The sequence below is a fragment of the Somniosus microcephalus genome, chromosome 7 (assembly GCF_052327205.1).
Source record: "Somniosus microcephalus isolate GS21.2 chromosome 7, FLI_Smic_1.0, whole genome shotgun sequence".
In the NCBI taxonomy this organism is placed as follows: domain Eukaryota; kingdom Metazoa; phylum Chordata; class Chondrichthyes; order Squaliformes; family Somniosidae; genus Somniosus; species Somniosus microcephalus.
In genome coordinates this window covers 151,593,989-151,608,029 of record NC_140993.1, presented here as the reverse complement: position 1 = coordinate 151,608,029, position 14,041 = coordinate 151,593,989, and the positions used below count along the sequence as shown (strand labels likewise).

General features: G+C 40.3%; 1 protein-coding gene across 4 annotated transcripts in view; it reads right to left on the bottom strand.

The window, feature by feature from the left end:
* Nucleotides 1–10,796: 10,796 nt before the first annotated feature.
* Nucleotides 10,797–14,041, bottom strand: part of cspp1a (centrosome and spindle pole associated protein 1a) — a 284,247-nt gene continuing 281,002 nt past the window's right edge. For all 4 annotated transcript variants that reach the window (XM_085993101.1, XM_085993102.1, XM_085993103.1 and 1 more), the window contains 2 exons: nt 13,362–13,497; nt 10,797–11,468 (listed from right to left, as the gene is read on the bottom strand). In XM_085993101.1, the coding sequence (XP_085849227.1) occupies nt 11,245–11,468; nt 13,362–13,497 (360 nt within the window). In that variant the 3' untranslated portion in view covers nt 10,797–11,244. The remainder of the gene's footprint in view (nt 11,469–13,361; nt 13,498–14,041) is intronic.

Below are 14,041 nucleotides of genomic sequence, written 5' to 3'. Positions count from 1 at the left end.
TTTTTTCTGCTTTTTGGCAACATTTTAGTTTTGTAAGTTGCAGATGCCATCATCTTGGTTAAGACTTACTTCACTTTTGCATTTCAGTAGCTGTCTACTGAGGCTAAGGTGTGTAATGATATCAGCAAATAGAGATGGTATTTGCCTGTTCGATTATGATGCCTTAGCAGCATGATTGCAGGTATTGATTGCTTGTGCCTGACCAGAGGTCATGTGACCGAGACAAGCAAGGCAGTGGAGTTTTAGTTTCAGTTTCGTTCTAGATGCATCACAGCATCGTGTCTCCTGTAAAAGCTGTATAAAAGAGTTGAACAAAGCTTTAGATTAAAAGACATTCTCTTTCATAAATGTCTCCTCATTGAACCCACAAAGAAATCAATACATGGTGTCACAAGTGACTGAAAGAGATGAAGAGAAAAATTCTGAAGTTAAATCAGCTCTCCACAGATTAGCAAGCCAAAAGTGAACATCGTTGCTTACCATTGGAGAATAGCTAACGAAGTGAAAAAATGGAAGGTTTACACCCACCGGCGACGCTTCAGTTGACAGGTAATGTGGCTGAAAATTGGAGAAGGTTCAAACAACGTGTGGGGTTGTATTTATCAGCAATCGGAGCTGACGAGAAAAGTAATAAAAATAAATCGTCACTGTTCTTACATGTCGTGGGTGATGAAGCGCTGGAGGTGTATAATAATTTCACATTCACTGCTAATGGAGACAAAATGAAGCTAGATAAAATAATGGAACAGTTTGAGGCCTACTGCATACCTAAACGTAACGTGACGTTTGAGAGGCACAGATTTTTCACGTGTACAGAAAACGGGTGAGACTATTGATCAGTATGTGACTGAACTGAGAAACAGAAGCAAATCGTGTGAATTTGGGGGACTGACAGACTCGCTGATAAAAGACAGACTGGTGTGTGGTATTCCAGATAATGGTCTAAGGGAAAGACTGCTAAGAGAGCAAGATCTAGACCTGGGAAAAGCCATAGCACTGTGCAGGGCTACAGAGACTGTGAAGTTGCAGGCAAAGGAGCTGTTCAGTGACGATAACTGCAACGTGGATGCAGTGAGAAAGAACGGATACAAACTGTTTAACAAAACGAGCGTCAATGTGAAAAAAGAGGCGTGGCCAGCGAACAAAAATGAAAGGGACAATCGAAAGTCATGTAGTCGATGCGGTACACAGCATCCACCAAGAAAGTGTCCAGCATATGGTAAAACATGCAATAGTTGCAACAAGAACAACCATTATGCCCGTTGCTGTAAGAACCAAGTGCAACAAAGCAAGGTCCATGCAGTAGATGAAAGCGACATAGAGGAGTTCTATGTAGATGTTGTGTCTGAAAACAAACAAGAAGAAAGAGACTGGATGTTGACACTAAAAGTGAATGACATACACATTCCATTTAAATTGGATACTGGAGCACAAGTTAATGTGATATCAGAGACTGATTTTAAGAAAATTAGACCCAGACCAAAGATACATGGAATAAAAGTGAAAGTGACAGGATACTCAGGTACTGATATACCAGTGAAAGGAAGATGCATTGTCAAAGTAACACACAAGGACAGAGAGCACACACTAGCATTAATCGTGGTGCCAAAGGATGTGCAAGCCATACTAGGTTTAAAAGCCTGTGAGAGACTGAACCTGGTAAAGAGAGTCCTCGTTGTGGAAAGCAAAGGAGAGACAGTCTATGATGAACTGAATGTTGCGTACACACCGGGTAAGCTGATGTATACAGCAGACACGTTGTCCAGAGCTGTTGACCCAGGAGAGCCCGCAAACACAGTGAAAAGACTGATGTACAAGGCAAAAGACAGTGGAACTGACTTCTACCAGAGCATGCTTGTATACCGCACAATGCCGCTCGAGTGTGGTGAGTCACCAGCCCAACTCCTGATGGGACGTCAGCTAAGGTCAAACCTACCCATCCCGGAGAACCTCCTGAAAACAAAAGAGGGGGAGAAAGTGAGGAAGTTCAAAGAACAACAGAAAGAAAAGCAAAAGTACTACTATGACTGACAGAGGAACACAAAGCCTACCTGAACTCCACACTGGTGACCAAGTAAGGTTGAAAGACAAAACAAACACATGGACTCAGAAGGGAACTGTCCTGAGTGAAGTTCAACCAAGATCATACACCATTCAGACAGATGAGGGTGCTGTTCTGAGAAGAAATCGTCGAGATCTTCTCATGGGACCAGCCACAGCAGGTCAAGAGACTGATACTGTTGAACAACCTGATCACACAGCTGAGAACCAATCATCTGAGGCAACAACTCAGATTCAAGGACAATCAATCAGAAAATCCTCAAGACACGTGAAGCCTCCTGAGAGACTCATTGAGCAAATTTAAGGACTATTGTTATAGAAGGAAGTAATGTTATCTTATTCTTTCTTCAAGTTCTAGTGTATTGACATATTTCATGTGAACACACAAAGCAAGGTTAAAAAACCTTGATAATGATAATGTAAGTTCATTAAGTGTTACAGTTAAAATGCAGATTAATACAAAGAAAACATGTTAGTTAAAAGTAAAATACTTTTGTTTTAAGGAAAGGAGATGTAATGATATCAGCAAATAGAGATGGTATTTGCCTGTTCGATTATGATGTCTTAGCAGCATGATTGCAGGTATTGATTGCTTGTGCCTGACCAGCAGAGGTCATGTGACCGAGACAAGCAAGGCAGTGGAGTTTTAGTTTCGGTTTCGTTCTAGATGCATCACAGCATCGTGTCTCCTGTAAAAGCTGTATAAAAGAGTTGAACAAAGCTTTAGATTAAAAGACATTCTCTTTCATAAATGTCTCCTCATTGAACCCACAAAGAAATCAATACAAGGTGGATCAATTCCATTTGATTCATCAGCCTCCATCTGATGCTAGCTTCTGGTTTCAAGATATCTTGAACATTGTGGAGCCTTTCCAGTGACCAATACCACAATTCCTGCTTGCTTTTCCTTCCTCCCCCAATATTGCATGATATACCTGCTCCAAACAATGGGAGAGAGTAGACAATGGTAATACAGTAGATGTAATTTATCTGGATTTTCAAAAGGCCTTCGATAAGGTAGCCCATAATAGACTGATGAACAAGGTCAGAGAATGCGGAGTCAGCGGACAAGTAGCAGAATGGATTGCTGGCTGGCTTCAGGACAGAAAGCAGAGAGTGGGAGTAAAGGGTAGCTATTCACAGTGGCGGAAGGTGGGTAGTGGTGTTCCACAAGGATCAGTGCTGGGACCACTGCTGTTCACAATTTACATTAACGATTTAGACTTAGGAATCAAAAACACAATTTCTAAATTTGCAGATGACACCAAATTTGGGGGGGGGTCAATACTGAGGAGGACTGCAACAAGTTACAGGAGGACATTAATAAACTTGCAGAATGGGCATATAATTGGCAAATTAAGTTCAACACAGATAAATGAGAGTTATTACATTTTGGTAGGAAGAATAGGGTGGCTGGGGTCGAGGAACAAAGGGATCTAGGTGTACAAATACACAAATCACTAAAGGTTGTGACACAGGTTAGCAAGGCCATAAAAAAGCAAACCAAGCATTGGGTTTATTTCTAGAGGTATAGAATTGAAAAGTCGGGAAGTTATACTAAACCTGTATCGAATCTTGGTTAGACCACGGAGTACTGCGTACAGTTCTGGTCGCCATATTATAAAAAGGATATAGAGGCACTGGAGAAGGTGCAGAGAAGATTTACAAGGATGATACCAGAAATTAGAGGGTATACATATCAGGAAAGGATGAACAGGCTTGGTTTATTTTTTCTTGAAAAAATGCTGAGGGTTGACTGAATGGAGGTCTTTTAAATTATGAAAAATATTGATGTGTGGATACAGAGAGAATGTTTCTACTTGTGGGGAAGAGCATAACTAGAGACCATCAATATAAGATAGTCACCAAGAAATCCAATAGGGAATTCAGAAGAAACTTCTTTACCCAAAGAGGGGTGAGAATGTGGAACTCACTTACCACGGAGTGGTTGAAGCGAATAGTATGGATGCATTTAAGGGGAGGCTAAACGAGCATATGAGGGAAAAGGGAATAGAGGATTACGCTGATAGATTTTAGATGAGGAAAGACGGGAGGAGGCTCGTGTGGAGCATAAATGCCGGCATGGACTGGTTGGGCCGAATGGCCTGTTTCTGTGCCGTATATCCTATGTAACTTAAACTAGATTTAGTAATTAGTTAAAAACTAAACTATAAGCTAAATTAATGAAATACATAAACTTTAATTAATTAAATAACAAAAACAAGGTTATATAGGGATGGCAGTGTTGGCGGTGTGCTGCAATTGCAGCATGTGGGAGCTTTAACTAAAGAAGTTAAGGATAGTATTAGATTACAAGAGGAGGCTTATAATGTTGCGAGGAAATACAGGGGAACAGTTAGCCTGACATCAGTTGTTGGGAAAATGCTGGAATCCATTACTGTATTAAGGAAGGGGTAACGGGGCATAATACTAAAATTGAAGTCAGTGGGAATCGAGGGGGAAAATTCTCCAGGGGCTAGTCATACCTAGCACAAAGGACAATGGTTGTGGATGTTGGAAGCCAATCATCGCAGCCCCAGGACATCGCTGCAGGAGTTCCTGAGGGCAGTGTCCTAGGTCCAACCATCTTCAGCTGCTTCATCAATGACCTTCCCTCCATCACAAGGCCAGAAGTGGGGATGTTTGCACAGTGTTCAGTTCCATTTGCAATTCTTCAAATAATGAAGCAATCTGTGCCCACATGCAGCAAGACCTGGACACCATCTAGGCTTGGGCTGATAAGTAGCAAGTAATATTCATACCACATAAGTGCCAGCCAATGACTATCTCCAACAATAAAGTATTTAACCACCTCCACTTGACATTCAATTCAATTCAAATCCTCCACCATTAACATCCTGGGAGTCACCATTGACCAGAAACTTAATAGAACCAGCCACATAACTACTATGGCTATACAAATCGGTCAGAGGCTGGGTATTCTGCAGTGAATGAGTCACTTCCTGACTCCCCAAAGCCTTTCCACCATCTGCAAGGCACAAGACGGGGAGTGTGATGGAATATTCTCCACTTGCCTGGATGAGTGCAGCTCCAACACCATTCAAAGTTCAACACCATCCAGGACAAAGCAACTCGCTTGATCGGTCCTATCGGTACCATCCTATTGGTAACTCCCCTCTATTCTGATTCAACCACCATCAAAATGGAAATTGACACGGTAGGTTTAAAAATGATGCAGTATTCTTTCTATTACAGTATACAGTGCCATTTTTAGAACTTGAGAAATTGAATGAGATAAGTGTTCGGCTAATCCTTCCAAAGTTTAAGTGCAATCTATCTCGGATTCTGTTTCAATTGTTTAATCTCCTGAGGAAAGTTCTGCATAAGTATTCCCTGATCCCCAGTGGTATTCAAACAAAACTTGGGAATGTTTACACATCTCTAATATTCAGTTCTAGCATTGCTGTACTCCAGAATATTCCCTTTCCTGACCCCAAAACACAGGAATCATGTCCTATGGACCATTCGATCATCTCAGTTACACTTATCACAGGAACCTCCGATGCTGATCCTAACCATGTGCTTATCCATCTCTTTTTTTTGACAAAGATTGTCATATAACATCAACAGCTTTTGCTTAAGTCCATTCCACATATTTACCAATCAAGCTGAACATTTCTGACCTCATCTTTCAGGAAACTTGTTCATTTTAACTCGTAGGTCAGGAGCCTGTTCCTCTCAAAAATTGTGAATTTTTACAATAACTAATTGCATTCTGGTTAATGTTCAGCACTTTTGACATAAGCGTCAGTTTCCATCTGCACACTGACGACACCCAGCTCTACCTCACCACCACTTCTCTCAACCCCTCCACGGTCTCTAAATTGTCAGACTGCATATCTGACATCCAGTACTGCAAGAGCAGGAATTTTCTCCAATTAAATATTGGGAAGACCGAAGCCATTATTTTTGGTCCCCTCCACTCTATATGACTGGGATTACTCCTCTTGAAAGAAACCCTGGTTTGGTCCACTTCAGTAGGAGTTGAGGAGCCACCAGGGGAACGGGCCGAAGAGCAGAAAAGGAGTGCCTGGTTCATGCTAATTCTTCTCGGCATATTCTGACACATTGACCAGGTGCTCCAAACAATAACTGTTGGCATCATCAATTTTTTTAAGTCAAAAATCAAGTTGGGTCAAGAACAGTCCACTAAGATCCAAAAGAGTAAAAGAAGATAATGAAGCAAAGCAGTGACACCATGATGGGGTTTTAAAAGCCTGAAGGAAAAGACAGAAGGCGATGAGTACCCATTCCTTCTCAGGACCTAAAACTATGGAAAAGATAAAGGGAGGAAGAAATGTGTTTTTAGCTTAGAAGGAAGAGAGAAACTGACCACACTGCTAACCAGAAATGGGGCAAGAAGAAAACAGCCCACCTGAAAATTGAGGGTATGAGATGCAACATTCTGAACATAGCTGTCACATAGTTGCTCATTCATCAACAGCAGAGGTAGAATGCCCAATAGCAGGCAGCAGTTATGAGTCTTTCATTTTAAGAGAATCCTGCCTGACCCAAGGATTCAGAATGTACTCTTCAAAAACACAAGGGCTTAAAATTGCATAGCTCTCAAATGCAGATTTTTATGAATAAATATGCATTGTAGCTAGATTTTGTTGGAAGCTTGCTTTGTGGTTTCACCTTTAGAGATAATGTGACAATAGTTCTTATTTTAAATGTCAATTAAAGTTTACTCTGCTGCATTCTGGACACGTGAAGTTATGAAAGAGCTTTGGGGTTGGCTGTGCTTTGCATGTGGGCTCAGTCAAAATGCAACAGATTGAGAGGAAACCCTTTGTGATGTACAATACTTTGCCTTAACCTTGGAAGAGTTCCTGATACTAAAAAACTTGAACTCCCAGATGCTTAACTATTGTACCAGGAACAAGGATGTCTTGCTGCAGTTGTACAGGGCCTCGGTGAGACCACATCTCAAGTATTGTGTGCAGTTTTGGTCGCCTTATCTGAGGAAGGATGTACTCGCCATGGAAGGAGTGCAGCGAAGATTCACCAGGCTGATACCTGGGATGGCAGGAATGATGTATGAGGAGAAATTGGGTCGATTGGGCTTGTACTCGCTGCAGTTTAGAAGAATGAGAGGGGATCTCATCGAAACTTATAAAATTCTAACAGGACTAGACAGACTAGATGCTGGAAGGATGTTCCTGATGGTTGGGGAGTCCAGAACCAGGGGTCACAGGCTAAGGATAAGGGGTAAGCCATTTAGGACTGAGATGAGGAGGAATTTCTTCACCCAGAGAGTGGTGAACCTGTGGAATTCTCTGCCAAAGAAGGCAGTAGAGGCCAATTCATTAAATATATTCAAGAAAGAGTTGGATATATTTCTTGAGGCTAAAGGGATCAAGGGATATGGAGAGAAGGCAGGAACAGGGTACTGAATTTGGATGATCAGCCATGATCTCATTGAATGGCGGAGCAGGCTCGAGGGGCCGAATGGCCTACTCCTGCTCCTATCTTCTATGTTTCTATGTTAACGTTGGACACCACCTCATCTCTGTGCCTTTTCTCGCAGTCCAGATGTTCAGTTCTAATGAAGCAACTCCACAGTTACATCAGTAAATGGGAGAGTTTTTGTAATTGTAGCACCATTCTTCAGCAACTAGTACTGCAGAAAGAAAACAGTTATAAACTTTAAATTGCAGCTATATTCCTGCATCAGATTTTCCCACAGAAATCCCATGGCAGGAAGCGAAATCCAACCTGGGGGCTGGCACTGAACATATAATTAGATTAATCCCAAAAGAATGACCAGCCACTGAACATATAATTAGATTGATCCCAAAGAAATGATCAGCCATTCCTAATACCTGCAAGCCCAAGCACCAGACCATGAAGAGTAGTGGAAGTAATAAGCCAATATTTGGAAATGGGAATTGTGCTAAAGGACTAGAGGGTGGCATATGTGACAGAACCTATTCAACAAAGAGACAAGGGATAAGCCAGGAAATAAGCCAGTTAGTTTTACCTTCGTTCTAGGTAAACTTCTAAAGTCCATAGGGGATAAAATTAGTGAACACTTAAAAGGCATGGGCTAATTAGGAGCAGTCAGCATGGATTCATAAAGGGCAGGTCATGCTTGACTAATTGAATTTTCTGAGTATAGATAAGAGAACATGGTACACATTGAATTGGAGACGTTAGGAAAATTAAGGCATATGGTATTCAAGAATGTAGGCACACGGATAGTGAGATGGCTAGCGGACAGAAAATAAAGAGTTGGGGTAAATGGCTATTTTTCAAATTGGCAGAATGTGAGTAGTGCTAGGACCTCTTGTAGAAATATTTGGACGGTCACAGGAAGAATGATATCAAAATGTACTGATGACAAATTTGTGGTTGTAGCAAAGAATACAAGCATTTACAGGAGTATATTGGTTAGCAGAATGGGTACATAAGTGGAAGGTGCAGAGAAATGTAATGTAGCGCATGTTGGGAGAAATACAAGGAAAGGAAGTATACCCTAAATAGTAAGATTCTTAATTGAGTGGAGAAACAGATCTAGAGGTATATGGATATCTATCCATTAAAAAAAGGGTAAATGGATTTCTGGATTTTATGCATAAAGGCATTGAAAGCAAGAAAGTGTGTGCAAGATATTGGTTAGGCCACGGTTGGAGTACGGTGTGCAGTTCTAGGCACCCCATTAAAAAGCAATGGAGAGGGTACAGTAAACATTCTCTAGAATGATACCAGGCATAAGAGGTTATAGTTCTAGGAACAGGAGTATGCCATTCAGCCCCTCGAGCCTGTTCCACCATTCAATTGGATCATTGATCATCTGTGCCTTTGCTCCATATCCCTTCATACCCTTACCTTACAAAAAATGATCACTCTCAGTTTTGAATTTTTCAATTAACCTAGCCTCAACAGCTTTCTGAGGCCCAGATTTCCACTATCCTTTGTGTGAAGTGCTCAGTGACAGCATCCCTGAATGATATAGCTCTAATTTTAAGGTCATGTCCCCTTGTTCTAGACTTCCCCACCAGAGGAAATAGTTTCTTTCTATCTACCTATCAATACCTTTAATCATCTTGAATCACCCCTTAATCTTCTATACGCAAGGAAATACAAGCCTAGTCTATGCAACCCGTCTTCATAATTTAACCCTTTTAACCCTGGTATCATTCTGGTGAATATGCACTGCACCCCCTCCAAGGCCACATCCTTCCTGAGGTGCAGTGTCCAGAACTGAACATAGTACTCCAGATGCGGTCTAACTAGGGCTTTACACAACTGTAGCGTAACTTCCACCCCTTTATATTCTAGCCCCCGTGAGATAAAGACCCAACAGTCCCTTAGCCTTTTAAATTATTTTTGTACCTGTCCACTAGCTGTGATTTCTGTAGATGGACTGCTAAATCTCACTGCTCCTCCACAGTTCCTAGCCTTTTACCATTTAGAAAATACTGTGCTACTGTGCTCTATCTTTCTTGGTTCAAAGTGGATGACCCCCCACTTTGAGCTCCATCTGTCAGTTTTGTCCACTCACTTAATCAAGCAATGTCCCTTTGCAGCTTTCTGCTCCAATCTACACTATGGTACCACCTAATTTAGAATCATCAGCAAACTTGGATATATACATCTCTATTCCTTCACTTAAGTCATTTACAATTGATAAGCCCTACAACCCTCTGAGATCTCTGCGCTCCTCCATTTCTGGCCTCTTGCACATCCCTGATATTAATCTAAAGTGTGAAGTGATGCACTTTGGGAGAAACATGGAGAGGCAGTATTATCTAAATGGTATTATTTTGAAGTGGGGGTGGGGGGGGGGGAGAACAAAGGGACCTGGGGGTGTGTATTCACAAGTTCTTGAAGGTGGCAGGACAAGTTGATCAGGCAGTTAAGAAAGTTTATGGGATATTTGGTTTTTGTTGAACACAAAAACAAGGAAGTCATGCTAAACCTTTACAAACCCCTGGTTAGGTCTCAGCTGGAGTATTGTATACAATTCTGGGCACCACACTTTAGGAAGGATGCCAAAGCCCTGGAGAGGGTACAGAGGCGATTTACCAGGGATGAGGGAGTTCAGTTATGGGGAGAGATTGGAGAAGCTGGGATTGTTCTCCTCAGAGTAGAGAAGGTTAAGGGGAGACCTAATAGGGGTTTTGATAAAGCAAATAGGGAGAAACTATTTCCTCTGGCAAGTGGGTCAGTAACCAGAGGGCACAGATTTAAAATAATTGGCAAAAGAACTAGAGGGGAAATTAGGAGAAATGTCTTCATACAGAGGGTTGTTAAGATGGGGGAAAGCACGACCTGAAAGGGTGGTGGAATCAGGTTCCATAGAAACTTTCAAAAGGCAATTGGACAAGTACTTGAAGAGAACTAATTTGCAGGGTTATGGGGAAAAGCTGGGGTGTGGGACTAAATTGCACAGTTCTGTCAAAGAGCCGGACGGCCTCTTTCTATACTGTAAGATTTTATGATTCTAAGAATAAGGGAGGACCTAATAGAGGTTTTTTGGATTTATCAATGATTTTGAAGTTAAATAGTGAGTGATTATTTCTACTGCTTGGCTAGCTGGTAATAAGGGGGCATGAACTCAGGATTATCATCAGAAGGAGGAAGAAGGGAAATTGGAATACTTGTTCCTTCCCCATACAAAATATTATATAATACAATTGTATTACACTTTACAAGTGGCAACTGAAACTGATATTTCATGATATTTGCTTTTAAAAATACACAAGGCGTACACTTAAAAATAGAATTTTATTAAGTTTTGCACACACCTTCATTATAACAAATTAACTACCAACATAAATTAAAGAATAATGCAGGAATGAAAAACAGAACAATGATGCATAAATAGTACATTCAGCCATCAGCACTGGTTAGTGCCTGGTCTAGTAACCAAGATGCAAAATTTGTTTTGACTTTTTCCAGTGTAATTTTGTGAAATAATGATCCATATTACTATTGAGCACACTTCAGTGATCAACAACAAACATGGATATAAGATAATTTATGTTTTTTTTTGCATTTTATTTATTCAAGGCCACATGCTGGTTAGCAGAGAAAAACATTCATATACATCCTGAATGTAGGTACCTAATAACGGAAAGTGCATCAAGAGTCTGTAATTAAACCATTTTTCCTACTAAAGGCACATATAGTCTCTGTCTAATTTTCCCAGCCAATTCAGTCATGTGCTGTAGAATAGCGTTGCTTCCAGTTGAAGGATGTGTTGGCTATAGGTCCACAGTCAAGTTGTGTATGATCAGACATAAACCTCTTTAAAGTTTCTGATGTTCCTGGTCGTAACCATACTTCAGTAGCCATTGTTTCAACAGAGCTCGGTCTTTCGTTATCTTTTGAAATGAACTGGCTCAGAATGTCATCATCTTCCACTGTAACATTATTACCTGGCAATGAAAGCTAAAAGTCAACTCAATAGTATAATAATCAAACCTTTCCCACAGATTTCAGGAATTTCATTTCCAATAAGAATTCAAATTCATTGTTGCTATTTAGTGAAATGGCCAAAGAGGCAAAATAAAAGGACGGTAGCACAACATCAGCATAAAGGACTTCCTCCTCCCTCCCATATCTATGTAATCTTAAAATAGTTTAAAAATCTACCTGCTAGAAAATGCTAATTCTAATTGAGATTCAGGGAGCCTGGCATCCATGGGTCACTTGCCATGTCTATGCTGCTCAATCTGTTTCCCGTAGACCAGTGCAGACGAGTACACCTAAATGAAACTGCTCTTATGCCACAGAGTCACTGCTGGCATCTATTGTACCAGGGATAGAGAATGCCATGCAACAGCAGTGTGGGCTCAACTGACTGTTCTTTGGGGGAGGGGGGCCCACATCAGGCACCTCCTCATTGGCATTAGGGCTCATCTCCAATGGCTTTGCCTAGGATTCCTTTGACAGCTACTTGCTTAATGCACTTGTATTGGGTCTCAACAGAGTATCTCACTGGTGCTAGGAAAGTCTTTAAAATAAACAACAGAAATAAAGAAAAAAAAACAGAAACCTATCAGGTAGGAGATTTTTTGCATTTTTTTAGTATTACATAGTTCAGCATAGATTGGTGTGAGAGGGAGGATTTCCTTTTCCTTCAAATAAAAATACAATTTCACATCCACATACTTCATACGTGTACTCCTCAAAACATTCCCACCGTTGAATTCGGATTCCATTCACCCATTTTAGAAACAAATGTAACTCTAAACTAAGTCAGTTTCAATATGTTCCACATTTTACTACTTCACAGTATTTATAGGTATACTGCAACAATTTAGCATAATCAATACTGAGCATATTATTTCGGGAAACTATTGTAAATTTTCACACATTTTCATGTCAAAGTTCCCAATGTGCTTTTGAGTGTGGCGTCTGAGAAAAGACCACCATTAACAAGTTTAACTCTGGAGATTGAAAGTCAGTGTCTATGACTGCTTAAAAGTATAAGGAATTGCATCTCAAGCTTACCCTATATTAGAAAGAACTACCGAGAAAAAGACCCTAAATCAAGTTTAGTGAAACCCAAAAAAGCGAAGTCATCAAAGAACATTAGTGCTCAAGTACACAATAGTTATAAATCTAATGCTTTGACATGAGGAAGGCACTAATCAAATTTAGGGTAAATACATTTTTTTTACATACAAGTTATGAATGTGACGTCACTTTTTAAAAGTCACAAAATATGACAAATATCCCATTTTCAAAAGGAACCCACTGCCTGACGAAAAGAAATATATATTTGCTTAAAATTTGGCTTCAATGGAGAGTAAAATCAGGCAGGGTGTAAAACCAGCACTGCACCTAATCCTATCAATTTCCAGATGGGCAAGTTAGGTTAAAATTGCCCCCAATAAGTCAATAGGTTATTTAAGGGCATGGAACATCATTGCAAACCTCCAACTGGAGTTATTGGATAGTGGTCAGTCGTGGGTAACCTGACCAATTTGTCCCTCCCTAATCCAAGAGGGCTGATTTCAATAATATGCCTTTACTGCTACCCAATAGAGATTTGTTATCTCACCACAAATTGGATAATGAACCTGGGATCAATTAGCACACGTACATACAGCAAACTACTGCACTGCTCATCAGTCACTGCAAACATGAAAACTGAAATTGGTCAGCTAGCCACTGAATTAAGTAGCTCAACTGTCACCTGGGAGAGGGAAAGGAAGAAATTCCCACCCATTTTTATGTAATGTTCTTGTTCATTGCAAAATTTAAAGAAATGTCAATTCTTGTATATTTCCCCATTTTAAATAAAATGGTATCAGTAGGTATACCTGAATGCTGAAGATCATCCAAACGTTTCATACGTTGTTCATTCCTGGCTCTTACTTGATCCACATTAAAACTGGATACAGAGTGTAGAGAGATACTGTCTGATTGTGGTACTGGTTGTATGCTAGGATGAATATCCTTTCATTGATTAAACAAAAACAATGAATGATCAGATTTTGCCATCAAGTATACATACAGCAAAGCACTGCACTGCTTATCAATCACTGCAAACTTGAAAATCTCAAAACCTACAAAGCTATCAACTGAGTACGAAGTTAGCAACTGTAAAAGAATGAGAAATAGTGAGCACTGTATTTAGTGCTGTTCACAAAGGCTAAAGTTGATTGCTAAACAAAGTAATATAACCAGTAATAACAGTATATTAATTTTATTATAGATCACTACTCAAAATTCTTTTGGAACTGAATGTAGATTATTCTGTTATCTCAAACATTTATGCAAAAAAAATTCACTAAAACAACAAAAAGTAACCACCATCCTGCATTTTGCACCAGAGGGTTTGTGGCATAAAGCTAATTATTTCTTGCTCTTTTGGACTGAAATAATATAAAGTTGAATTGTTTGTAATGGGGCTATAGTTTGTGGGCTAGCGATCTATTGCGACAGACCATGGGGAACACAGGCTTGCTGCCCAAGCAACTGTGTCCCGATCTTAGTCTTG